The sequence below is a fragment of the Halichoerus grypus genome, chromosome 1 (assembly GCF_964656455.1).
Source record: "Halichoerus grypus chromosome 1, mHalGry1.hap1.1, whole genome shotgun sequence".
Lineage (NCBI taxonomy): Eukaryota > Metazoa > Chordata > Mammalia > Carnivora > Phocidae > Halichoerus > Halichoerus grypus.
In genome coordinates, this window is record NC_135712.1 from 128,084,428 (window position 1) to 128,111,958 (window position 27,531).

At 36.4% G+C, this 27,531-nt stretch overlaps 1 protein-coding gene across 4 annotated transcripts in view; it reads left to right on the plus strand.

The window, feature by feature from the left end:
- The window catches only part of PIK3R4 (phosphoinositide-3-kinase regulatory subunit 4), an 83,239-nt gene that overhangs the window by 43,472 nt on the left and 12,236 nt on the right, over positions 1–27,531 (plus strand). For all 4 annotated transcript variants that reach the window (XM_036092546.2, XM_078071879.1, XM_078071881.1 and 1 more), the window contains exons 10-14: positions 3,850–4,051; positions 6,271–6,458; positions 7,891–8,101; positions 10,742–10,907; positions 24,198–24,362. In XM_036092546.2, coding sequence (XP_035948439.2) covers positions 3,850–4,051; positions 6,271–6,458; positions 7,891–8,101; positions 10,742–10,907; positions 24,198–24,362 — 932 coding nt within the window. The remainder of the gene's footprint in view (positions 1–3,849; positions 4,052–6,270; positions 6,459–7,890; positions 8,102–10,741; positions 10,908–24,197; positions 24,363–27,531) is intronic.

Here is a 27,531-nt window from a genome sequence, read left to right on the forward strand (position 1 = left end):
TCTTTCTCCAGCTCCTTTAGGTGTAAGGTTAGGTTGTGTATTTGAGACCTTTCTTGTTTCTTGAGAAAAGCTCGTATTGCTATATACTTTCCTCTTAGGACCGCCTTTGCTGCATCCCAAAGATTTTGAACAGTTGTACTTTCATTTTCATTTGTTTCCATATAATTTTTTAATTCTTCTTTAATTTCTGGTTGACCCATTCATTCTTTAGTAGGATGCTCTTTAGCCTTCATGTATTTGAGTTCTTTCCATCTTTCCTCTTGTGATTGAGTTCTAGTTTCAAAGCATTGTGGTCTGAAAATACGCAGGGAATGATCCCAATCTTTTGGTACTGGTTGAGACCTGATTTGTGACCCAGTATGTGATCTGTTCTGGAGAATTTTCCATGTGCACTTGAGAAGAATGTGTATTTTGTTGCTTTGGGATGGAATGTTTTGAATATATCTGTGAAGTCCATCTGTTCCAGTGTGTCATTTACAGCCCTTATTTCCTTGTTGATCTTTTGCTTAGATGATCTGTCCATTTCAGTGAGGGGGGTGTTAAAGTCCCCTACTATTATTGTGTTGCTGTTGATGTGTTTCTTTGATTTTGTTATTAATTGGCTTATCTAATTGGCTGCTCCCATGTTAGGGGCATAAATACTTAAAATTGTTAGATCTTCTTGTTGGATAGACCCTTTAATTATGGTATAGTGTCCTTCCTCATCTCTTATTACAGTCTTTGGTTTAAAATCTAATCTGTCTGATATAAGGATTGCCACCCCAGCTTTCTTTTGATGTCTGTTAGCATGATAAATGGTTTTCCATCGCCTGACTTTCAATCTGGAGGTGTCTTTGGGTCTAAAATGAGTCTCTTGCAGAGAGCATATCGATGGGTCTTGCTTTTTTATCCAATCTGATACTCTTGTGTCTTTTGATTGGGACATTTAACCCATTTACATTTCAGGCCTTTTGGTCCAATTTTAAATGGAATTGTTTTCTTAATTTTTTTTTCTGCTGCTCTGTTATTAGTGTATAGAAATGCAACTTATTTCTGTGTATTAATTTTGTATCCTGCAACTTACTGAGTTCATTTATCAGTACTGATAGTGTTTTGGTGGAGTCTTTAGGGCTTTCTCTGTATAGTAACATGTTATCTGCAAATAGTGACAGTTTTCTTAATTCCTTACCAGTTCAGATGCCTTTTATTTCTTTTTCATGTCCAATTGCTGTAGTTCAGACCTCCATTACTGTGTTGAATAAAAGTGGTGTGAGTGGACATCCTTGTCTTTTACCTGATCTTAGCGGAAAAGCTTTCAGTTTTTCACTATTGAATGTGATGTTTAGCTGTGTGTTTTTCATATAAGGCCTTTATTATGTTGTATGTTCCAGCTAAAATATTTTGTTGATAGTTTTTATCATGAGTGGATGTTGTATTTTATCAAATGCTTTTTCTGCATCTATTGAGATGATCATATAATTTTTATCCTTCATTTTCTTAATGTATTATATTGATTTGCAAATATTGAACCACCATTGCATCCTTCGGAATAAATCTCATTTGATCATGGTGAATGATTTTTTTAAAAAATGTATTGTTGAATTCAGTTTGATAATATTTTGTTGAGGATTTTTATACATATGTTCATCAGAAATTTTGGTCTGTGGTTATCTTTTTTTGTGGTATCTTTGTCTGGTTTTGGTATCATCCCCATAGAATGAATTTGGACATTTCCCTTCCTCTTCCAGTTTTTGGAATAGTTTGAGAAGAATAGGTACTAACTCTTATTTAAATGTTTGGTAGAATTCACCTGTGAAGCCATCTGGTCCTGGGCTTTTTTTTTGTTGTGAGTGTTTTGATTACTGATTCAGTTTTATTTCTAGTAGTTGGTCTGTTCCAATTTTGTATTTTTAATGTGTTAAATAGACTTTTATTATAAAAATACTTTAATAAATGTAAACATATAACATAAGTAATGTGGAGTAATATAAATATTCTATAAAATTTTTATATAGTCTGAATTTTGTTTGCTGATACTGTATTTTTGCATTTAGGTTCATAAATGATTTGTTCTTCAATTTTCCTTTCTTGCAGTATCCTTTAGGTATATATACCAAATACTAAAGGAAAAATCCTGACTTAGAATCTTGTCTTGAAATTACTCCTAATTCTTAACAGTTCACCTAAATCCTTCCTGTTTAAGGATGATTGCTCCTAGTAATGTCAGTTTGCAATTTCTGATTTAGGTATGTGTCATATGGGAGTCTGGAAAGTCTTAGTATGATTGTATTACTGTTAATACAGAATCCCCCCCATGGTGCACTTCTACCATTTTTTATTGAGATAATTCACATACAAAATAATTCACATTTTCATCATCTTGGAAAGAAACCCCATGCCCATTAGCAGTTATTCCCCATTTAGTGCTCCCTCCAGCCCCTGGCAATCACTAAATCTACTTTCTGTTTCTAGGAATTTACCTATTTTGGCTATTTCCTATAAATGGAACTGTACAATATGTGGCATTTTTGTGTCTGGTTTCTTTCACTTAGCAAACTATTTTCAAGGTTGTTCCATGTTACGGCATATATTAATACTTCAGTCCTTTTTATGGTTCTTAGGATGACCCTCCTTGTGTGGACTAAAATAGAGACCTCTCTCTTACGAACTAAAATGTTGTGTAACAAAAAGAATAGAACTCTTACTACAGCTGTGAAATTGTCTACATTAGCAAATTTTAGGAGGATAAGTAAAAATAAATGAATTTCAGGCCAGTATTGGAAAAAATTCGTCAAGGATCTTTCTATGATTATTGTACTTTAATACAATTTTATTGTTTCCTAGCTTTCTAACTTTCGGGGGTTTGTGTCCTATTGTGACTGTGGGTTGTGAATATTATTTTAAACTCCAGTAGAATCTGGATTAAGGCCTTGGGAATTGCTATTTTATTAATTTTCTTTCTATTGGCATAATAAAATCATTCTAGAGAATTCTGTGGATGGTTTGAAAGTTAAGAAAAAAAATGCGGAACTATTCCTTTGACCAGAATATTTGTTTCACATGGGATTATTTTAATTATTTAGTATTTTGTCAGTTTCAAGTGTTCTAAGTGTCTTAGGTAGATTAATTTACTAAAATTTCAAAATAGCCAAAAGAATAAAATAAAATTTCAAAATAGCCTTATAAGACTGGTGCTAATAATTATCCTCATTTTCTAGATAAATCAGTAGAGATTTAGGGAAATTGGATAACTTGTCCAAGGTTACACATATAGTAATAGAGTTTGACTGTACTTAGGCAGTCTGACCTTAATTATACTGTTACCGTAGTGTGTGTTCCTTGCATTTGCATTTAGCCAGCATGTATCAATTTCTGAAGTGTGTAGAATGTTTTATGTATCACAGAGTGCCTTCACAGTGTCTCATTTAATATTCTCAACACATCTAGGAGCAAGGTTGAAGTAGGTATACTTTCTTTTCCTTAATATTGTATTTCCAGAATTTTTGTTTAGATAGTAAATGTTTGTTTATTCAGAGTTACATATTAAAGATATACTAGATACCAGGCACTGTATTAAGTTCTAGATTTCAAAGATGAATTATACTGAATGCTCCCATTTAGAAAGAAAGTTAAGATATAAATTATGATACAAAATAGAAAATGCCACAATAACAGGGTGTTCTGGGAGATCAGAATAGTGAGATGTTGTTCTGTATTGATACTTTCTTTTTCTCTTATTGCTTGTTTTATTTTAGCATTCTGACTCTTAAGATTTCACAGTAATGGCTTGACCATTCAGTTGTTAGTCATTCCAAGGCCTATTATTGCTTTTGAAAATAACCTAGAACATATGGTTTTATTTGGTTTTAGGGAATGACAGAGGAAGAGGAAGACAAACTCTTGGCACTGAAAGACTTCATGATGAAATCTAACAAAGCAAAGGCCAATATAGTAGACCAGAGCCATCTCCATGATAGTAGTCAGAAAGGTGTAATTGACTTAGCAGCATTAGGCATAACTGGGAGACAAGTTGATCTTGTTAAAACCAAACAGGAACCTGATGATAAGCGAGGTTAGTATATTTACTGTGTGTGTGTGTGTGTGTGTTTGTGTTTAGCTTGTTATTATTTACTTCATAAGGCTAGTTGTAGCTAATTAGTAGTAAAATAAAATCACATTTCCCAAATATAGAACATTCAAGTACTGTGGGTGGCTCCATTATGTAGCAGGAAAATTTGGGGGGGGGGGAAGTGGAGAATTGAATTAACAGTTAAATGGTTGTATAACCTGTCAAAATCATGGCTCTGTGTGCCTAATTCTGGATTCAAACCAAAGCTTGACTCCAAAGCTCTGCTCTTATAATGAAATCATGTTGCCTTTATGGAGATATATATTGAAGATGAAATCCTATTTTTTAATCCTTTAAACACCAACCCAGGGTCAATGGTATATGTTAAAATGAGATAGTTATCTAGTTTGTTTTAGTAGGTAATGCCCAGTGAATTGAAAAGAACAGTCTTGTTATTAACAATGAAATACAAGAGAGTAGACACCAGAGAAGACTTAATTATTTGAAATCTCAAGATTTAGAACTGTCAGCTATTGTGATAAGGATGTCGATTGACATTGACTGTATGAGGTTTTTAAGATCTTGTGTGTTCTTCCTTTAATCCTTTCTGAGATGTACTTACTTCCAAGTACATGCCTTTAAAAACCATTCTATTCTAGTATCAGATTTTAAGGGCAGCTGAATTATATTTAAAATAAACCTCTAACTGCCAAACTTGGGATAAAGTATTTGGAACTTAATTATCTGTGGTTTACATCGATAATAAGTAAAACACTGATACAGATTATAAGAAAAACAGAAGCACCCCGAAAGAAAAATATTGAAGGATTTGAACTTACAAGTGATAGAATAGAAATGTATGTTTGAAAAGGTAAATAAATGCAAAACAATAAGATGCCATTTTCTGCCATGTGATTAGCAAAGGCTGATAATACCTATTGTTAGTAAGGGTATAGGGAAATAGGCATTTTCATACACTGTTAATAGATTATAAATTGAACATAACTCTTTTTAGAAAGCAGTGTCCTTACTCTTTGAGTCACCATTTTCAATTCTGGAAATTTCTCCCAAGAAATAGTGACAGGCATGTGAAGAAATATGTATAAAGAATAAAAGAGAAATAATTGAAGTGTCCATTAATAGGGGGATAGTTAAATAAACATTCATATATTTAGTTAAGAGAAAAACAGGTTGTGAAACACTTTGTACTATTTTATTTTATTTTATTTTATTTTTTTTTTTAAGATTTTTATTTATTTATTTGAGAGAGAGAATGAGATAGAGAGAGCATGAGAGGGGAGATGGTCAGAGGGAGAAGCAGACTCCCCGCTGAGCAGGGAGCCCGATGCAGGACTCGATCCCGGGACTCCAGGATCATGACCTGAGCCGAAGGCAGTCGCTTAACCAACTGAGCCACCCAGGCGCCCCGTGTACTATTTTATTTTTGCAAAATGATATGGTGTATCATTAAACTATATAGCCTGTGAGGTTTACAAAGTTATGGGGGCAATTCATATTATATTTTGGTAATGCTAGAACTTTGTGTTATTTAATGTACTTTTCGTAATTGGAGAAAGATTTTTTTTTTTTTTTAAGATTTTATTTATTTATTTGAGAGAGAGAGAATGAGAGAGAGCGAGTACATGAGAGGGGGGAGGGTCAGAGGGAGAAGCAGACTCCCCACCGAGCAGGGAGCCCGATGCGGGACTCGATCCAGGGACTCCAGGATCATGACCTGAGCCGAAGGCAGTCACTTAACCAACTGAGCCACCCAGGCGCCCTGGAGAAAGATTTTTTAAAAAGGGTTTCTCTTTACAGTCAAGAAGTACGTGTATAGCAGTTGATTTTTACATTTTGTTTGTTTCCTAAATAACTGATACTAGAAATAGGTCATATTTAGCAGTGTGGCCAGTGACATTTGAAAAAGTTGTTTTTATTGTTGGTTCTTGAGATAAAGTGGTTATTTGAAATTGAGCTAGCCTTGGGAAACTATGAAGCAATTAGGCCTAATTATTAATACCATTGAAAGTGCATCTGTTCCATCTATTCCAGAGATAAAGTGAGAGTTAATGAGTTGATGTTTAAATATAAATAAGAGATCATAAAGAACAAATAGGATGTGAAGTCCATTGCTGTCCTTCCCCCACCAAAAAAATAAATAAAAGCGTATATTGGTTTTAGAGGTTTTGTTTAGACTGACTATTCTGAATCTGTTTTCATAGCTAGAAAACACGTAAAACAAGACTCAAATGTAAATGAAGAATGGAAAAGCATGTTTGGGTCACTGGAACCACCGAACATCCCACAGGCCCTACCTAAAGGGAGTGACCAGGAAGTGATTCAGACTGGGAAACCACCTCGTTCTGAGTCCTCTGCTGGCATTTCTGTCCCTTTGTCAACTTCTCCACAGGTACTATCACCTAGGCAATAATCCTCCTTTTGTCTTTTCAATCCCATTCTACTGTTTTGGGTTGTTTAAAGGCTGTGTACTATACCGGAAAAATCAATATAGTGAGTTGTCCTTTAGGGAGGATATGTTTCTTTTTTTTCTTCAAATTTTTATTTAAATTCTACTTAGTTAACATATAGTGTAATTTTGTTTTCAGGACTAGAATTTATTTATTTATTTTTTAAAGATTTTATTTATTTATTTGACAGAGAGAGAGATAGTGAGAGCAGGAACACAAGCAGGGGGAGTGGGAGAGGGAGAAGCAGGCTTTCTGCCGATCAGGGAGCCCGATGTGGGACTCGATCCCAGGACCCTGGGATCATGACCTGAGCCGAAGGCAGACGCTTAACGACTGAGCCACCCAGGCACCCAGGACTAGAATTTAGTGATTCATCCCTTACATATAACCCCCAGTGCTCAACACAAGTGTCCTTCTTAATGCTCATCACCCATTTAGCCCATCCCCTGTCCACCTCCCCTCCAGTAACCCTCAGTTTGTTCTCTATTGTTAAGGACATGTTTCTTTCTAAAAACAGGTTTATCTTTAATTTTATAGCCAAGGGGAAGTCTGATTATTGAACGCATCAAAAAAGGTCTTGTGTTAAAGTACTCACCAATAAAGTGATCTAAAATTATGGGTTGAAGACATCATTATGAGCTGTGATTATAATTAGGGTAGAGTGAACCTTTGAAATCTGCTTTTATTCTTCCTCTAATATGATATATCTGTAAAATAGCAAAAATACTCCTGGAAGAAAAGTCTGTAGTTTGCCATGTGTGAGAAATGTTATGATGATTTTTATACTTTTGAAATAAATTTGTAATTTAAGGTAACTCTTCCCTAAGCCAATCATATTTTAAATGAAAAATATTAACTGAACCAACTGATAGAATTCTATTTCTTTTCACTTAAATTAATGAGGATTTTTGTTTAATGTTATTACGGTACTGATAGTTTGTTTTTTTTTAAATAATGTAGACGCTTGGAAATGTAATTTTTGTGGTTAGTCTTTTTTTTTTTTTAAAGATTTTATGTATTTATTTATTTGAGAGAGAGAGAGAGAGGGAACAAGCAGGAGGAGAGGGAGAGGGAGAAGCAGACTCCCTGCTGAGCAGGGAGCCCAATGTGGGATTCGATCCCAGGACCTGGGATCATGACCTGAGCCGAAGGCAGACGCTTAACTGACTGAGCCACCCAGGCGTCCTTGTGGTTAGTCTTTATTTTAGTGAGGTTTTCACTGAAAAAATGTCATTGTATTTAAATGGATTTAAAAATTGGTACATTAATAAGGAAAAAAGCGGATATAATGAATAGACAGAAAGGACATGGGTACAGTTTTATCATTGAGTATACTTTGCTTATGACATAAATAGTTATAATTCTGTTTTCCAGCTTCCAGAAGTGACAAATGTCCAAAATAGAAAACCAACAATACAGGTTTTAAGTAGTACAATTTTACCGTCTACCTACCAGATTCGGATCACAACTTGTAAAACGGAACTTCAGCAGCTTATCCAGCAGAAGCGGGAGCAGTGTAATGCTGAGAGGATAGCTAAGCAGATGATGGAAAATGCGGAATGGGAGAGTAAACCACCACCACCTGGTAAAATGCCACTGCTAGGTAGTTGTATTCTAGCCTGGGTGCTGAAGCCTACAATCTAATGCAGGATAATTAAGGAAGTAAGAACAAAACTGTCACTTGGAAGCCCAGAGGAAGAAGCATTAAGTGAGAAATTTTAAGTCATTATTTGTGGAGTTTGGATCTTCTTGGCTGTGGGGGCAACTTGCAGGTCTTGTTTAGGCTGCTTAGTGTTTCAGCCTGTCTGTGGTCCATTTTCTCCATTTATAGTGCTAAGTTTTACCTGCCTGTTTAGTGTCATGCCACTTTTTCATAGAATGTCAGTCTTCTTGGAATAAGCTCCAGCTTTTAATTCGAAGGGTTTAAATCTATTTATTTTCTTTAAAAAACAGTAAAGCATTTGTAAAGTAATGGGTACTTTATTTATTTATTTTTTTATTTTTTAAAGATTTTATTTATTTATTTGAGAAAGAGAGAGAACGAGCAGAGAGAAGGACAGAGGGAGAGGGAGAAGCAGGCTCCCCGCTGAGCGGGAAGCCTGATGTGGGGCTCTATTCCCAGGACCCTGGAATCATGACCTGAGCCGAAGGCAGACGCTTAACTGACTGAGCCACCCAGGCACCCCAGTAATGGGTACTTTTAAAAAGAAAAAAATCATCTATAATTCCACCACTCAGTGATTATCAACATTAACATTTTGTGGAAACACTGCTATATTTTGAGAAGATTTAAAAGAAACTTAGATATTTCAGATGAAAATGTGGCTCAGCTATGTTAACAGACTTGCCCAGTGTAAATGTGGTGGAGCTAGTTTTTGATAATTAGATTTGTGGATTTTAAAAACATTTTTAATGAGTTTCTGTATATAGATTTTAATAATAAAAATTTAACTTAAACTCTGAGAAGAAATGCATAGCATGCTTATGTGTAGAGATTTAAAATCACGTGAATTCCTATGTGCTTCCATTGTGTACTCCAGGGGAAAAAGCTGGTAAAGACAAATGATTTAAAGATTTAAAAAGTACTATTAAGTGGTAAGTGGCATCTCAGGTCAAATAATATCCTGGAATAGAATCTATCTTTATAAGTAGCATTTTATACTTAAGTGGAGCTATACTCTTTATTCAGTAATCACAAAAAAGGTATCAAGTTTTGAGGTTCAAGAAATGTGCAATGACTGTTGGACGTTTGATTTTTTTTCTTTCCACACTTGAATGATTGTGTGAAATTGATCTTCTCTAGAGGGAAATATTCAGTCTAGCCTGGTAGATTATCTAGACTTCATGGCAAAGTGTTTTTGATCACCTTCAAATCTAGTATATCCTCCTTAAAAATCACATTCAGCTGTTCTTCCCACACATGTGAGCTAGAAATCCAAGAGGAAACTTTTTTTTTTTTTATCTTAGAGTTTGCCAGGTTTGGCAATAGTCTTGGTTTCATTTTTGTTTTCTTGTAAAAAGAAATAATTTTATCCTAAAATGACATTGTTATCACTTAATTAGACAGTCTTACGAATCCCAATACAGGACCATCTTTAGCATAGCTTTTTGTTTTTTATTTTAAAATTGATTAATATTAAATGTTTCACTTAATATAAAAGTTGACTCATCAAACATTGAGGACAGTTATGTGTAAGACCTATACTAGGTACTGTGAATGATTCAGAATGGATAAGACATGGTCTCTGGCCTCAGCAAATCTATAATTTATTAGAGGAAATTAATCATACACAAAAAGAATATACATAATAAAACAAGTGTATAGATGTCATAAAGAAAGTACTAGAAAATCCATGGGCATTCTGAGGCTATAATTCATAATACTATTTAATCAACATGTTGATACCACACAATAAATGATTGCAGGTAGAGAGGAAATCAACATTTGGGTGTTTGCTGTGGACCTGGGACAATGTTAGACACTTTATACATCTCGTTTATCCATATCCACCCTTTGGGTTAAGTAATATTTCCCTCATTTTACATTTGAGGAAATCGAAGCTCAGATAGTTTAAATAAGTACCCTAAGGTCACACATTGTATTATGGTAGATCTGGGATTTTGAGACTTTGAGAACCAGGTTGCCTCCCTAGCACCCAATTTCTAGGTTTAGGATAGCCATTATCTCTGGCTGTTGAGCAAGTAGTCAGGGTTTTTCTAGGTGGTAAGTGACTATTGTGCACTAGACACTAGAGGAGGGCCCCAGCGCAGTCCTTCTAAGGCTCTTTGGTCAACACTTAATTGCTATCTTGGATGTCTTAATAAATAATAGTAACTGTCATGGTCTAATAGACCACGCTGTGTTTTTTTTTTTTTTTAAGATTTTATTTATTTATTTAATTGACAGAGAGAGAGAGAGATAGCGTGAGAGGGAACACAAGCAGGGGGAGTGGGAGAGGGAGAAGCAGGCTTCCAGCCGAGCAGGGAGCCCAATGCGGGGCTCGATCCCAGGATCCTGGGATCATGACCTGAGCCGAAGGCAGATGCTTAACCAACTGAGCCACCCAGGTGCCCCTAGACCACTCTGTATTGTCTAGCTATTGGTACTCTTTGTTTAGTTCTTATGATTGTTCTCATGCTCGTTGTTGGTGACTATAGCTGGAGGTGAGAGGATTATTGTATTTGTAAACTATAGTTTAAGACCTACTCCTTTGCTTTTCCTTAGGGTGGCGTCCCAAAGGGCTACTAGTTGCACATCTTCATGAACACAAATCTGCTGTGAATCGAATTAGAGTCTCTGATGAACATTCACTTTTTGCAACATGTTCAAATGATGGCACAGTGAAAATCTGGAACAGTCAAAAGATGGAAGGGAAGACCACCACTACCAGGTAATAATGCTTGGGAGCAGAATCCATTTAGTCAATCAACAAATGTTTATTGAGTGCTCACTCTGACAGGTGCTATTTTAGGAACCAGGGATATAGCAATGATAAATGGACAAAAATACCTGTTCTGTGGAGCTTTCCTTCTTGTGAGAGGTGACAAACAATAAACAGTATAAATAAGTAAAACATATAGTATGTTAAATGGTAAAAAATGTTATGGAGAAAAATATAGCAGGAAAGAGGGATACGGAATAGAGTAGAGGTTGGGGTAGATAGAATGTTAAATAAATTGAACTAGAGACTGCCTCACAGAAAAGATATCATTTGAGGAAAGACCTGAAACAGGTGAAGGAAAGAGTCATGTGTATATCTTGGGGAAGAGCATTCTAGGCAGAGGAAAGAGGGATTTCAAAGGCCCTGAGGTAGAAATATGTTTGGCATCTTTTGAAGAACAGCAGAAACGTCTGTGTGGCTGGAGCAGAGTGAGCAAGAGGGAGGAGTAAGAGGAGCCAGATTACATAGGGCCTTGTAGGCTACTGTAAAGGAGTTTGATTTTTATTCTGAGTGAGATGGGAGCCTTTGGAGGGTTCCAAGCAGAGGAGACATGATCTAAGTTAAATTTTAATAGAATTACTGTGGCTCTTGTATTGAGGATACTGAAGCTGTCAGAGGCTCTTAGGGTAATTCAAGCAGACGTGGAGGTAGTGGGATATGGTCAGACTCTGGATATATTTTGATGGTAGAGCCAACAAGATTTGCTAAATGGGTTAGATGGAGCATGAGCAAGATAAAAGTAACAAATGATGGAATGACTAGCTATGTAAGAAAAACACTTACTATACCATTGCCCCACTGTTATGGTCAAGATGGAGACTAGTTATGACTTGAAATCTCTAAGACTCTTTGTGCACGATGTGATTTTGGTGAGTGTGGTTTAGATTTGTACACTTTTATAGTTATGTCCCTTCTTGATATGCAGTCTGTCTGTCTGCCAGTTCCCCATTCCCCCATCCCCATTAGTCCTGCCATATTCGTATTTGTTCTGTGCCTAAGTTTGGTCTGGGTCTGAATAGAAAGCTACTCGAAATCAAAATTGAATTTCATGTGTAAAAAAGATGTGGATAATCTCTGGTGCTTTTCTTGTTATCAGTTCAGTGACTACAGCTAACCATAAAATCATCAAACAAAATATCTTTGATAACTAAAATAAGTTGGAAGTTTACTCTTAACAATGTGGTAGTTTTGTGCTGTTCATTTTTTAAAAGGGCTCTATATTTTTACTCTATGCTTAATTATTTTCATGTTCATTCTTTCTTGGCTTGCATTGGTCAGAACATAAATCAAAACCAGTAACAGAATCCTGGCTCCATTTAGTAATTTTTTGTCAATGTTTTATCATGAAATTCCAAACCTATAAGTAAAGTTGAAAGACTTTCACAGTGAACATTCATATACTTGCCACACAGATTCTGTAATTTTACTGTATTTGCTGTGTCATGTAATTATCCATCCTCCTGTCAGTTCATCTTCTTAAAATATATTCCACAGTAAGTTGCAGACGTTAGTACACTTCCCCTAAACACTTCAGCTTATTTATCATTAACTAGAGATCAGTACGTGTTTATAATTTTTTTTGTTTGGCATGAAATTCATATGCTATGAAATACACAGATTTTAAGTGAACCATTCTGTACATAACATAAACTTGGCAACTTAAACCACTCTCAAGATATAGAATGTAGCCATCACACCAGAAGAATGTCCCCTAATATCCCTTCACAGAAAACCCTGCCTTCTACCTGCCTACAACCATTCTTTTGATTTTTTTCCCCACCGCTGTTAGCATTTTCATTAGTATTTTAAACACTTCTTCTTGTAATTATTTTTCAAATGGCTCTTTGTTATTATCATCATCAGTTGAATTCATTGTCCCTTTTATTAGGAGGGGAAGTTCAGTTGACATGTGTAAACCTCTCAAGAAACAACTGGAATCATTGATTAACTTTAAAAAGTCTCATTTGTTAATTCCCAAATGATTTTTATTACTGAGCCATGCCTTCTGTATTCCATTGTTATATTTTAGAGAATGGTATCCCAGTGTCACATTTCAGACAGTGGTATCCCAGAAAATGTGGCAGTTCAGCTGACTGTATAGTCTTTGGGAAGTTTGTATGATAATTAGAAGATTGGATTTCCTGCAGATGCAGCTGCTCTCTCGCTTTTCTGAAACCCCTGCTGTCTTGTTTGTGGAGTGCTGTAGACCTTGGCTTGGGGGTGCTTCATTCCACAGTGGGGAAGAGGGGAAGGGAACAGAATGTGTTACCCGCATCATATGCCTTCATGAACTGGATTAGGAGAGAAGCAGGTCATTATTATCGCCAGATCCAAGTGGGGAACAGCTGGTGGCTGGGAAAGAGCAACAAAACTTAGAAAAAGTATTTTCTTAGGAAACGTTACTAGTATATTCTGACTACTGAAGTTTTTCCTCTATGCGTTATGTTGGCTGACCACCCAGTTCCCAGTCCTGACTTTCTCATTGAATATGATTGTGATTTAGGCCACCCAGCTCTTGGCCCTGCCGTTTTCTTCTTTCTTGAGTTAAACTTTTGGTTTGTCCCTTGGGGACTAATCTGTGAAAAATTGCTATTTTTCTAAACTTTTACATAAAGTTTTTAAAAACGTAATCCTTTATAGTATTGTAAATTATATTTTCCATATATGCTTCTTGTGTTACCCTATTTTTGGCTCATTTAACTTCTCAGTTTTAGAAGAGGTTGATGAATTTGGTACTTCTTGAATGTGATGATAAAACATCTCAGTGGAGTTTTGTCTCAATGAAGAGTTGACACAATATGAGAGGTGTGCAAGAAAGTTACAGTGTTACATATTTTAGAGTTGCTGATAGTGTTGGAGGTTGAAGTTTTTGAGTGGTGTGGCTACTCTGAAGAAAAGGGAGCATAAAGGCCTATAAAAGGCCTGAGGATGCCTGAGGCCTTAATCTTTACCAGTTGAATTTTGGGGACGGGAAGATCGTGGTCAGGAAAGGAGAAAGAAGAAGCCATTTGAGTTACATTAAACTGCAATAGAAGAAAGTTTTAAGAAAGGAACTTAGAGGCAGCTCTCAAACGCAATAAAAAAGCCAACTAGCATAAAAACCTAGTAAGGCCATTGGGCATTCTCACACAGTGCCCTTTGGTGGAATGCAATTGATACATCCATCATCCTTGGAGGGCTTTTTGACAATACATATTACAAGCATTTAGGATGTCCATATCCTAAGGAAATGACTAAGAATGAACTCAGAGATTTAGTTTTTAAGGGCTGTTCAGATTGGCTTCCTTTATAATAGTAAAAAATTAGAAACAAACCAGAGGTTCAGCAGTAGAGGTAAAATTGGATAATAAGTCCTGGTGCAAATACAGAATTGATGTTGTGGGAATAAGTTTTTTGATATAAAATATATTGATACATTGTGTGAGAAATTAGGTTTAAGAGGGAGGTTTAAGAACTCATATAGGGTTTCTATTTTTGGAATGACTAAGGATTTCTAAAAATCTCCTCTTTAATAAAATTAGAACACTGGTAGGTACTGTTAAAATCAACTTTTTCAGGGGTGCCTGGGTGGCTCAGAGAGTTAAGCGTCTGCCTTCAGCTCAGGTCATGATCCCAGGGTCCCGGGATCGATCCCCGCATCGGGCTCCCTGCTCAGCGGGGAGCCTGCTTCTCCCCCTCCCTCTGCCTCTCCCCCTGCTCATGCTCTCTCTTTCTCTGTCTGTATCTCTGTGTCTCGAATGAATAAATAAAAAAATCTTAAAAAAAATCAATTTTTTCAGAACTCTAGAAATTAACTAAGTCCTGCATTAGTCTGAAGAGTGTTATTCAAGAAAATCAACTGACTCTTAGAACAGTGAGCCATGGTGTCTTTAATTTTATCCCCTTTTACCAAGCAGTGCAGTAGCTTTGAAAACTGATAGTCCCCCAACCTTTTATCACACTGTGCAGTAACTTTGAAAATCAGTCCCACACTGTGGTAACCATGAAAACCAGCAGCTTAGTAGTGACTGGAGGGGTCATAATGGCTAAAAGCCCCATTTCTAGAGAATTGTCACTATTTGACCTTTCTGTCAGTTTGCTGAAAGCTCCCTCCTCCTCGGGGTCTATCTTTATTTGATCTGATTCATCCTGTTCTTTGAGAAAAACTCTGGCCACAGGGCATTTGTTGAAATTATCAATGCTGTTTGTTTAACATTGCAGCAGCCTAAGGTAGCATTACCAGTTGTAGCTAAAGAAGGCTAACAAAAAACTTACAAGGAAGAACTAGGGAATGATATGTCTGTAGGGGCCCTTGGAAAGTTCAGACATATTCATGGGTATCTGTAAGGCCACATGCATGTATAGGGTTGTGTGCATGCCCAAGAAAGAACTGAGAAGACCCTGAGTTCTTGCCTCTGGCTGACCTTGAGACTCTGTGCAAGCAGGAAATGAAAGATAAGGCAGAATTGTAAACTGCTTTGTTGAAGGTATGCCACAAACACAGAGAACCTCAACAAAGGCTAGAACACTTATCATTTCAAGGCATGTAAGGAAATGTCTGTCTAGTCATTAGCCAACCACTAAGTTAACTGAACAAAGACTTTAGTGGCTACGCATGAGAAAGACTATGGACTTTAGAGAATTAATCCAGGGAGAGTCACTAAATAAACAGCAACAACCTTGGAATATTATTTCCAAAACTGACATAGAATATCTAGTTTTGAACAAACAAATTGCAGGTCAGGAAAAGAAACGTGACAGTATGGTCTATATATAGGAAAAAAAGCAGTCAGTGAGTGGAAACTTCCTCAGTAATCCCAGATATTGGACTTACTAGACAAAGACTTTAAATTAGCTATTAAAAATACTTTCAAAGAATTAAACCATGTCTAAAGAATTTAAAGTAACTTAAAATGTCTCACCAAATATACATATCAATAAGGAGATAGAAGTGATCAATAGAAATTCTGAAGTTGAAAAATAAAATAACTGAAATAATGAAATAAGTGAAATAAATGAAAAATTCACAAGAGAGGCTGAACAGATTTCAGCTGGCAAGAGAAAAAAATCAGCCGAGGATAGATCTGTTGACATCCAACCAGAGGTACAAAAACTAAAAAAGAATAAAGAAAAATGGACAGAGCTTCATAGGCCTGTAGAAGACCATTAAATGTGCCAACTACACATAGTAGGAGTCCCGGAAGGCGAGGAGAGAGAGAAAAAGGAGGAGAAAGAATATTTCAAGAAACAGTGGCTGAGAACTCCCCAGATTTGGTGGAAAACATTAATCTGCACATTTAAGAAACTCAGTGAACTCCAAGTAGGGTGAATTTCCCTGATGCAGGGAAATTGCATTTCCCTGATGATGAGTCAAAGAGAGCCATACTAGACACAAGATAAGCAAACTGTTGAAAGACAAAATCTTGAAAGCAGTGAGAGAAAAGGGACTTACCTCATACAAGGGATCCTCAATAAGATTCACAGCTGACATTTCATCAGAAATGACACTGGAAGTCAGTGAGATGACATATTCAAAATGTTGAAAGAAAAAGACCGTCAACTGATAATGCTATATCTAGCAAAATTGTCCTTCAAAAACAAAGGCGAAATTAAGACATTCCAAGGTCATTAAAAAACATGGAATTTATTGCTAGGAGATTTTCCCTAAATGAAATACTTAAAGGTGTTTTTTGTGCTAAAAGAAGAGGACGTATAACAGTAACTTGAATCCACATGAAGAAATAAAGAACATTGATAAGGTAAATATATAAGTAAATATAAAAGACAGTAAAAATTATTTTTATAACTCTTTTTACCCGTTGTCTTATTTAAAAAATGACCACATAAAGAAATAATTATAAAACTGTGTTTATGGGCTTGTAGTATATAAATATAGAATTTGTGTGACAATAATAGTACAGAAGAGGGAGGGAAGGAACAGAGAGATTGGAGAAAGTTTTTGTGTATTAATGAAATTGGTATTAATTTGATCATCTTTAGATATCAAATGTATTTCCCAGGGAACCACTGGAAAAAACCTTTCAAAAACATGTAGTATAAGAAACAACAAGGGAATTAAAATGGTATACTAGAAAATACATTTTTAACATAAAGAAGGCAGTAATGGAGGAATACAACAACGATAACAACAAGACCTGTGCAAGGCAGAGAAAACAAATAGCAAAATGTCAGACATAAGTCCTACCTTATTGGTAATCATATAAATGTAATCAAAAGGCAGAGTTGGCAGAAAGTATGAAAAAACATGATATGACTATGTGCTGTCTATAAGAGACACACTTTATTTTTATTTATTCAGTTAAAAAATTTTTAATTCCAGTAAACATACAGTGTTATCTTAGTTTCAGGTGTACAATACAGTGATTCAATAATTCTATACATTACTCAGTGCTCATCGTGACAAATGTACTTTTAATCCCCTTCACCTATTTCATCCATCACCCCCACCCACCTCCCTCTGGTAACCATCAGTTCTCTGTAGTTAAGAGTCTGTTTTTTGGTTTGTCTCCTTTTTTTCTTTGTTCATTTCTTTTGTTTCTTTAAATTACACATATGAATGAAATCATGTGGGATTTGTCTTTCTCTGACTGGCTTATTTCACTTAGCATTGTACTCTTTAGATCCATCTATATTGTTGCAAATGGCAAGATTTCATTCTTTGAAATGAGTAATAGTCCATTGTGTATATATACCACATCTTTATCCATTCATCTGTCAGTGGACACTTGGGCTACTTCTATATTTTGGCTATTGTAAATAGTGCTGCAATAAACATAGGGGTGTATATATCTTTTTGAATTAGTGTTTTCATATTCTTTGGGTAAATATCCAGTAGTGCAATTTCTGGAGCATAGGGTTTTAGTTTTTTTGAGGAACTTCCATACTGGTTTTCACAGTGGCTGCACCAGTTTGTATTCCCACCAACAGTGTATGAGGGTTCCTTTTTCTCCACTTCTTCACCAACACTTGTTTCTTGTGTTTTTGATTTTAGGCATTCTGACAGGTATGAGGTGATATCTCATAGTGGTTTTGATTTGCATTTCCCTGATGATGAGTTATGTTGAACATCTTTTCATGTGTTTGCTGGCCATCTGTATGTCTTCTGCCCATTTTTTAACTGGATTATTTGTGTTTTTGGTGTTGTATAAGTTCTTCATATATTCTGGATACTAACCTTTTATCAGATATGTCATTTGCAAGTATCTTCTTTTTTTTAAATTTTTTTAAAGATTTTATTTATTTATTTGACAGAAACAGCGAGAGAGGGAACACAAGCAGGGGCAGAGGGAGAGGGAGAAGCAGGCCTCCCACGGAGCAGGGAGCCCGATGTGGGGCATGATCCCAGGACCCTGGGATCATGACCTGAGCTGAAGGCAGATGCTTAACGACTGAGCCACCCAGGCGCCCCGCAAATGTCTTCTCCCATTCAGTAGATTGTCTTTTAGTTTTGTTGATTGTTTCCTTTGTTGTGCAGATTCTTTTTATTTGAAGTACTCCCCATAGTTTATTTTTGCTTTTGTGTCCCTTGCCTCAGGAGACAGAGCTAGAAAAATGTTGCTATGTCCCATGTCCAGGAGATGCACTTTAGATTCAAAGACACAAATTGGTTGAAAGTAAAAGGATACACCATGTAAACAGTACCTAAAAGAGAGCTGGAGCAGTTATATTAATATTGGACAAAATAAACTTTAAGACAAAAATTGCTACTACAGATAAATAAGGACATTTTATAATGATAGAAGAGTCAGTGCATCAGGAAAACATAACAATTGCAAACACGTGCACCTGATAACACATCCCCCAAATGAAGCAAAAACTGACAGAATTGAAGGCAAAAGTAAGATAATTCAACAGTAGTTGAGACTTTAATACTCTGCTTTCAGTATGGATAGAACAAGTAGGCATAATGTCAACAAAGGAAATAGAAGATTTGATCAATACTACAAACTAACCAGACCTAAAGATTTTAATAGAACACCCCACCCAACAGTAGCAGAATACAAATTCTTTTCAAGTGAACATGGAACACTTTCCAGATTAAACCATATATGAGGCCATAGAACAAGCGCCAGTAAATTTAAAAGCATTGAAACATCAACATGTATGTTCTCTAACCACAGTGGAATGAAACTAGATATCAATAACAGAAAGGTTTGAGAAATGGACAAATATGTGGAGAATAAACACCACATGGCTAAATAACCAGTGGTTCATGAAAATGAAAACACAACATGCCAAAACTTATGGAATGCAGCTAAAGGAGTGTTTAGAGAGTAATTTATAGCTGTAAACATCTATATTTAAAAAGAAAGATCTTAAATCAATTAACTAGCCTTCACCTTAGGAAACTAAGTAAAAGAAGAGCAAAGTAAACCCAAAGCAAGTAGAAGGAAGGACATAATAAAGACTAAAGGGGAAATAAAGAAAAATCAACAAAAGCAAAAGTTTCTTCTTTGGAAAGATCAAAATTGTCAAACTTTTTCTTCAGTAACCAATACAAAAAAGAGAGGACTAAAATTACTAAAATTAGGAATGAGAGAGGAGTATTACTACTGACATGACAAGTAATAAAAGGAATTATGACAAAAATACTATGAACAATTGTATGTCAACAAATAACCTAGATGAAATGGACAAATTCCAAGGAGACGTAAGCTGTCAAAAAATGACTCAAGAAGAGGGGCACCTGGGTGGCTTAGTTGGTTAAGCATCTGCCGTAGGCTCAGGTCATGATCCCAGGGTCCTGGGATCGAGCCCTGCATGGGTCTCCCTGCTCAGCGGGGAGCCTGCTTCTCCTTCTCCCTCTGCCCCTCCCCCCTGCTTGTTCTCTCTCTCTCTCTCTCTCTCTCTCTCTCTCTGCTCTCTCTCAAACAAGTAAAAATCTTTAAAAAATGACTCAGGAAGAAATAGAAAATCTGAATAGACCTGTAACAAAAAGATTTAATTAGTTATTAAAAAAAAAAAAATTCCCACAAAGAAAAGCCCAGGCCTCATGGTGAATTCTACCAAACAGTTAATGAAATAACACCCATCTTTCAAAAACTCTTCCCAAAAAACAGATGAGGGAACATTTCCTAACTCATTCTATAAGGCCAATACTACCCTGATGCCATAACCAGACAGATACATCACAAGAAAACAATAGACCAATACCCATAATTAATATAAGCATAAAAATCCTAAACTACATATTAGTAAACTGAATCCAGCATATTAAAATGATTATATGCCATGACCAAGTTCAGTTTATGCCAAGACTGCAAACCTTGTTCAGCATATGAAAATCAATCAAGGAATATATCCTATTAATAGAACAAAAGCTAAAGACCAAGTGATCATCTCAACAGAAAGCATTTGCAAAATCTCACACCCTTTTATGATTAAAAACAATTCAACAAACTAGTAATAGAACTGATAAAGGACATCTACAAAAAAACCCATAGCTGACATGTTGAAAGAATGAAAGCTTTCCCCCTAAGATGAGGAACCGGTTAAGGATGTCCACTTTTGCTTCCTAGAGGTTTTAGGGCAGTTAGATAAGGAAAAGAAATAAAAGGCCTACAGATTAGAAGGGAAGAAGTAAAACTAAATTGGCAGACAACATAATTTTGTTTATAGAGTATCTTAAGCAATGAAAAGAAAGACCTTTTAAAACTAACAAATGAGTTCAGCAAAGTTGCAGAATACAAGATGATGCTGTATTTGTATATACAATAAAACTGATTGCATTTCTGTGCTAACAATGAATGATCTAAAGGTGAAGTTAAGAAAACAATTCTATTTACAATAGCATCAAAAAGAATAAAATACTTAGGAATAAATTTATCAAAAAAGTACTGAAAACTATAGTATATTAAAGACCACAAAACATCATTGAAAAAAATTATAGAAGATCTAAATAAATGGAAAGACATCCTATGTTCATCCTGTGTTCATTTAATGGAATACTTAACATTGTTAAGATAGCAGCCCTCCCCAAATTGATGTACACATTCAGTGCAATCCCTGTGAAATAATCAGCGTTTCTGCAGAAAAATTGACATCCTGATTCTAAAATTCATAAAGAAATGCGAATGACTTAAATAGCCAAAATACTCTTGAAAGAACCAAGATGGAGAACTCACACTTCCAGATTTGCTTTTTGGCAAGAGTTTCTAAAACATAATCTCAAGAGCATATGTGACAAAAGAAAAAATAGACAAGTGAGACTTCATCAAAATTACAAACATTTGTGCTTCAAAGGACATTGTCAAAAAAGTGCAAGGACAACCCCCAGAACCAGAGAAATACTTATAAATATAATACACACACACACACACACACACACACATACTTTTTCAACTCAAGAATAAAAGGACAATTAAAAATAGACAGTGGATTCAAATAGATGTTCCTCCAAATAGGACCAATAAATATACAGAAAGCTGCTCCACATGATTAGTCACGAGGGAAATGCAAATTAAAACCATAGTGAAATACCATTTCACACCCACTAGAATGGCTGTAATCAAAAAGACAATAACAAGTGCTGGAGAAGATGTGGAGAATATGGTACCTTTATATGTTGCTGGTAGGAATGTAAAATGGTGCAGTAACTGTGGAAAAGTTTGGCAGTTTCTCAAATGCTAAACACAAGAGTTACCTAATAATGACCCCTCAATTCCACTCGTAGGTATAAACCGAAGACAGTTGAAAACATTTGTTCACACAAAAATCTATACACACGTGTTCACAGCAGCATTATTCATAATAGCCCCAAAGTGGAAACCACAATGTCTGTAAGCTGTTGAATGGAGAAACAAAATGTGTATCCTGTATACAATGGAATATTTAGCCACAAAAAAGAATGAAATGCACATGCTACAACATGGATAAACCTTGAAAACATGCTAAGTGAAAGAAGCCTGATTCAAAGGCCAGTTGGCATACAGATCTTCCTTGATTTATGATGGGGTTATGTTGTGATAAAACCATCATACGATGAAAATACCGTAAGTCAAAAATGCATTCAATACACCCAACCTACCAAACATAGCTTAGCCTAGCATACCTTCAGTGTGCTTAGCCTACATTAGCCTACAGTTGGGCAAAATCATTTAACACAAGGCCTATTTTATAATAAAGCATTGAATATCTCATGTAATTTGTTGAATACCGAAAGAAAAACAGAATGGTTCATAATGGTTGTACATATGTTGGTTTTTTACCCTTGTGATCGCATGGCTGCCTGGGAGTTGTGGCTCACTGCCGCTGGTGAGCACTATGAGTAGATTGTATGGCGTGTCCTAGCAAGGAAAAGATCAAATTCAAAGTTTGAAGTACGTTTCAACTGAATGCCTGTTGCTTTCGTACCATCATAAAGTTGAAAAATGTAAGTCAAGGACCATCTATAGTTGTCAGGAGCTGGGGGGAACAGAGGATTGGGGAGTGACTGCTGATGTATATGGGGTTTCTTTTTGGGGTGATGTAAAGGTTCTTGGATTACATAATGGTAATGGTTACAACTTAGTGACTACACTATCTCTTTAAAAGAGTGAATTTCATGATAGGTAAATTATATCTCAGTATTAAAAGAGAGGGAGAGAGAGAGAGCAAACAAATGCAAGAGACCCTGCAATACTGGTATTCCTTTCTCTCCCAGTGCCTTGTGCCTGGTTCTCTTTACTCATCTACCATACTGGTTGGGTCCCTGTAGGCACTATGTTTGAGAAGTGTGTCCAAAGACTTATACACAAATATTTACAGCAGCATTATTCATGATAGCTAAAAGGCAGAAACAAATGTTCATCAGCTGATGAATGGATAAAGAAAATGTGGTATTTCCTCGAATGGAATAATACTTGGCTATAAAAAGGAATGGATGAACCTTGAAAACACTATGTTGGGGAAAGAAGCCAGATGCAAAAGGCAACATACATGACTGCGTTCATAGGAAATCTCCAGAATAGGCAAATTCATAGGAAACTTAAGAAGATTTGTTTCCAGGGGCTGTCAGGAGAGGAAAATGAGGAGTGAATGCTAATGGATGTGAGGTAGGTTTCTTTTTTGGGTCTCTTAGGAATGATGAAAATGTAGAATTAGATACCGGTGATCTATGCAGAATTCTGTTAACATACTAAAAATCATGGAATTACACACTTTAAAATATTATACGTTATGGTATTTTGTCCCAACAAAACTGTGATTAAGAAAAAGTGAACTAGAGAGTAATGATTAATAAAAAGAAAATACAACATATCATTCCATATTTATTTAAGAAGCAAATATGAATATATTATAATATGCATAGAAAACCCTTTGTTCTATAACAAAATGTAAATAGTGTTTCTGGGTAATAGAATTATAGATGTTTTTACTTTTCCATATTCTTTTCTGTAGTTTTAATAATATTTTGTAGTATGTATTAGCTTGTATAATAAAATGAAACAAACAGAAAAGATGGAGATGAATAAATTTGGTGATTAGGGGCTTGTGATCTTTCAGAAGTATGGCCCCGTAGAATGATGAGTATGCACCTTACGAAGGAGGTACTGAAGGTATTGAAAGAGGGAATTGGTGATCATGGGAGGCACCATGTGTAATTCATATATTCAAGAAGTTTGGCAGTGAATTTGAGAAAGGGAAGTAGACAGCTTGAGAGGTCAGCATGTGTGTGGGAGAGACTGAATATTATCATAAATATTTTGCATTTATGAATATTTTATTATTTACATATTATTTGAGCTTCACTGTGTTCCAAGTAGAGAAGTTAGGGCAGTCCTGTTTTGTAGATGAGTAAACTGATACACAGCAGGGTAAGTGGCTTGACCAAGGTCATATGGGTGGTCAGTACTGGAACTCGGGTCTTTCACTCCAAAGCCAGTGCTTTTCCTGGTGTGGTCAGGCTGCATCCTAGGAATTACAGAATTACTGAAGGGTGCAAGAATAGGGCTTAAGGTATTGCAAGAGTGGAAGGAGAACTGGATGAGGGCAACAGAATGGGAGCTCCAGTTGGAAAGGAGGATGGACAGTCTTTCTGTGATAGAAGTGTGTGGGGATGGCCATTTGAAAATATAAGAAAAGTTGATTTTGTGCCAGTGCTTTTGAGCAGGATTCTAAGTTTTGTTAGAACAAGGAGGTGAAACAGACCTCAGAGTAGTAATTTTGTTGGTTAACAGCCATGTGGATATTTATTTAATGATAACAATAGTAATGCTTTTGTGGTCATTGCAGAAATGCATTCTGTTTTCTTTCGTGCAGATCTACTCTTACATACAGCCGAATTGGAGGACGTGTCAAGACACTTACATTCTGCCAGGGGTCCCACTACTTAGCCATTGCGTCTGATAACGGTGCCGTCCAGCTTCTTGCGATTGAAGCTTCTAAGCTGCCCAAGTCTCCTAAGATTCAGCCTCTGCAAAGCAGGTATCTATCTTTTGTGTTTTTTAAACTGCATTTAGCACACTAGGGTAATTTAATCCTACCTTGCCAGTGTAGTTTGGATCAACTGAGGGCCTATTAGATTGTACTTCTTTTTTTAGCACATAAAATAAATAAAACTGTGTTTTCAGCTCAAATTTGTCACATGCAGTTAGTTTCAGAAAGCTATGTCTGCGTATCTTTCCTCCGAAAGGTCAGAAGGGCGGCTTTGAACTTGCAGCTCATCACAGTCAGGAATCTGTTTGAATAACCTAATTATCAGTTGCATCTTCTGTCTCAGCTGTGAAAAGCACAACTCTGGCTTGCTGATTTTGAGAATGTGAATGTTCTTCATTAAAGAAAACTCAAAATGTCAGCATTTTGTCACTTGGCATTAAAATGTCTGAAGTTGATGGGAACATGGAGTGCTGCTTTTAGTCAAATGATTTGCTTATCATTGTAAAACAAAATACTGGCTGGTTTTATTTAAGAATTTCCTTCACTTCTTACAAATTGTGGTTACCCACAGATTTTAAACACAGGGTAAGACATTTAAAGATAAAGCAGAACAAGTTTTCAATTGACCAGTATGTGCTACACACCGAGGATTCCAAATACAAATAAGATATGTTAAGCTCTCTAAGACACTACAGTCTAAGGGATGAAGCAGACCAGTTAACAGATGATTTCAGTTGCAGTGTGATAATGTGCCCATGTTACAGGGACGGGGGGAGCCAGCTTGCAGGGGATAGGGAAGAAGGCCTGGAGGAGGGGAGACCAGATGTGAGTTAGCTAGCCAAAGCAGGGTGGTCGAGAAGGGCATGGCAGGCAGAGGGGGTAGATCCCACAGGAGGAAAGCTGAATGAGCGGATTTGTATACTTTCGTGGATTATAAGACACGGCGGTTGGGGTAGCTAAGGAAGGAAAGGATGTTGTATGTTGGATCATCTAGGATTATATTGTTTATATTATTTAATTGCTTGTTTGTAATTTTGTTTTGCCTTTACAATTAAAAATATGCGTTATGTTTAACACATTCACTGAACAGATTTGGGCAGCTTTTGTTTAGGACATATTATATATTGTTTTTAACTAAAGAATACCTGCTGGTTTTCTTTACAATTGTTTCAGCAGAGGATGACTGTACAACAGTATAACTGTTGAGTTCCGTGGAACTTAACCAACAGCTGTTGGCAGATTGGACACACACACAGACGTGCACATTCCTCCCATGGGTACCTCATAGCTGATAGCACTTTGTACTGTGAATGTTACTGTCTTTACCCTAAGCAAACATGACTTTGTAGATTGCGAGATTGTGCCAGCACAGTTTTTCACTCTAGATTTCACTCTGTCTGATAGCAGTTGCTCCAAAGAAACCTTGCCTGAGTCTTTTTTAAGTTCGCTTCATTCGGTCGGATCAACTGTTGTCATGCCTCTCTTTTTTTTTTTCCTTGTTTTTTCTTTCTTTTTTTTTTTTTTAAGTTTTATTATGTTATGTTAGTCACCATACAATACATCATTGGTTTTTGATGTGGTGATCCACGATCCATTGTTTTCGTATAACACCCAGTGCTCCATGCAGTACGTGCCCTCCTTAATACCCATCACCGGGCTAAACAATCCCCCCTCCCCCCTCCCCTCTAAAACCCTGTTTGTTTCTCAGAGTCCATAGTCTCTCATGGTTCATCTCTCCCTCCAATTCCCCCCGCCCATTTTTCCCTTCCTTCTCCTACTGTGCTCCCTCCTATTCCTTATGTTCCACAAATAAGTGAAACCATATGATAATTGACTTTCTCTGCTTGACTTATTTCACTGAGCATAATCTCCTCCAGTCCCATCCATGTTGATGTAAAAGTTGGGTATTCATCTTTTCTGATGACTGAGTAATATTCCATTGTATATATGGACCACATCTTCTTTATCCATTCATCTGTTGAAGGGCATCTCGGCTCTTTCCACAGTTTGGCTATTGTGGACATTGCTGCTATGAACATTGGGGTGCATATGGCCCTTCTTTTCACTACATCTGTGTCTTTGGGGTAAATACCCAGGAGTGCAATTGCTGGGTCATAGGGTAGCTCTATTTTTAAATTTTTGAGGAACCTCCACACTGTTTTCCAAAGTGGCTGTACCAGCTTGCATTCCCACCAACCGTGTAAGAGGGTTCCCCTTTCTCCACAACCTCTCCAGCATTTGTTGTTTCTTTCCCTGTCCATTTTTGCCATTCTAACTGGTATAAGGTGGTATCTCAATGTGGTTTTGATTTGAATTTCCCTGACGGCTAATGATGATGAACATTTTTTCATGTGTCTCTTAGCCATTTGTATGTCTTCTTCAGAGAAGTGTCTTTTCATGTCTTCTGCCCACTTTTTGACTTGATTATTTAGTTTTTGGGTGTTGAGTTTGAGAAGTTCTTTATAGATCTTGGATACCAGCCCTTTATCTGTAGTGTCATTTGCAAATATCTTCTCCCATTCTGTGGGTTGCCTCTTTGTTTTGTTGACTGTCTCCTTTGCTGTGCAGAAGCTTTTTATCTTGATGAAGTCCCAAAAGTTCATTTTTGCTTTTGTTTCACTAGCTTTTGGAGACGTATCTTGAAAGAAGTTGCTGTGGGCGATGTCAAAGAGGTTACTGCCTATGTTCTCCTCTAGGATTTGGATGGAGTCCTGTCGCACATTGAGGTCTTTCATCCACTTTGAGTTTATCTTTGTGAATGGTGTTAGAGAATGGTCGAGTTTCATTCTTTTGCATGTGGCTGTCCAATTTTCCCAGCACCATTTATTGAAGAGACTGTCTTTTTTCCATTGCATGTTTTTTCCTGCTTTGTCAAAGATTATTTGACCATAGAGTTGAGGGTCCATACCTGGGTTCTCTGTTCTGTTCCATTGGTCTATATGTCTGTTTTTGTGCCAGTACCATGCTGTCTTGGTGATCACAGCTTTGTAATATAGCTTGAAATCGGGCAACGTGATGCCCCCAGCTTTGTTTTTCTTTTTCAACATCTCCTTGGTGATTCGGGGTCTTTTCTGATTCCATACAAATTTTAGGATTGTTTGTTCCAGCACTTTGAAAAATGTCATTGGAATTTTGATCGGGATGGCATTGAAGGTATAGATTGCTCTGGGTAGCATAGACATTTTAACAATGTTTATTCTTCCAATTCATGAGCATG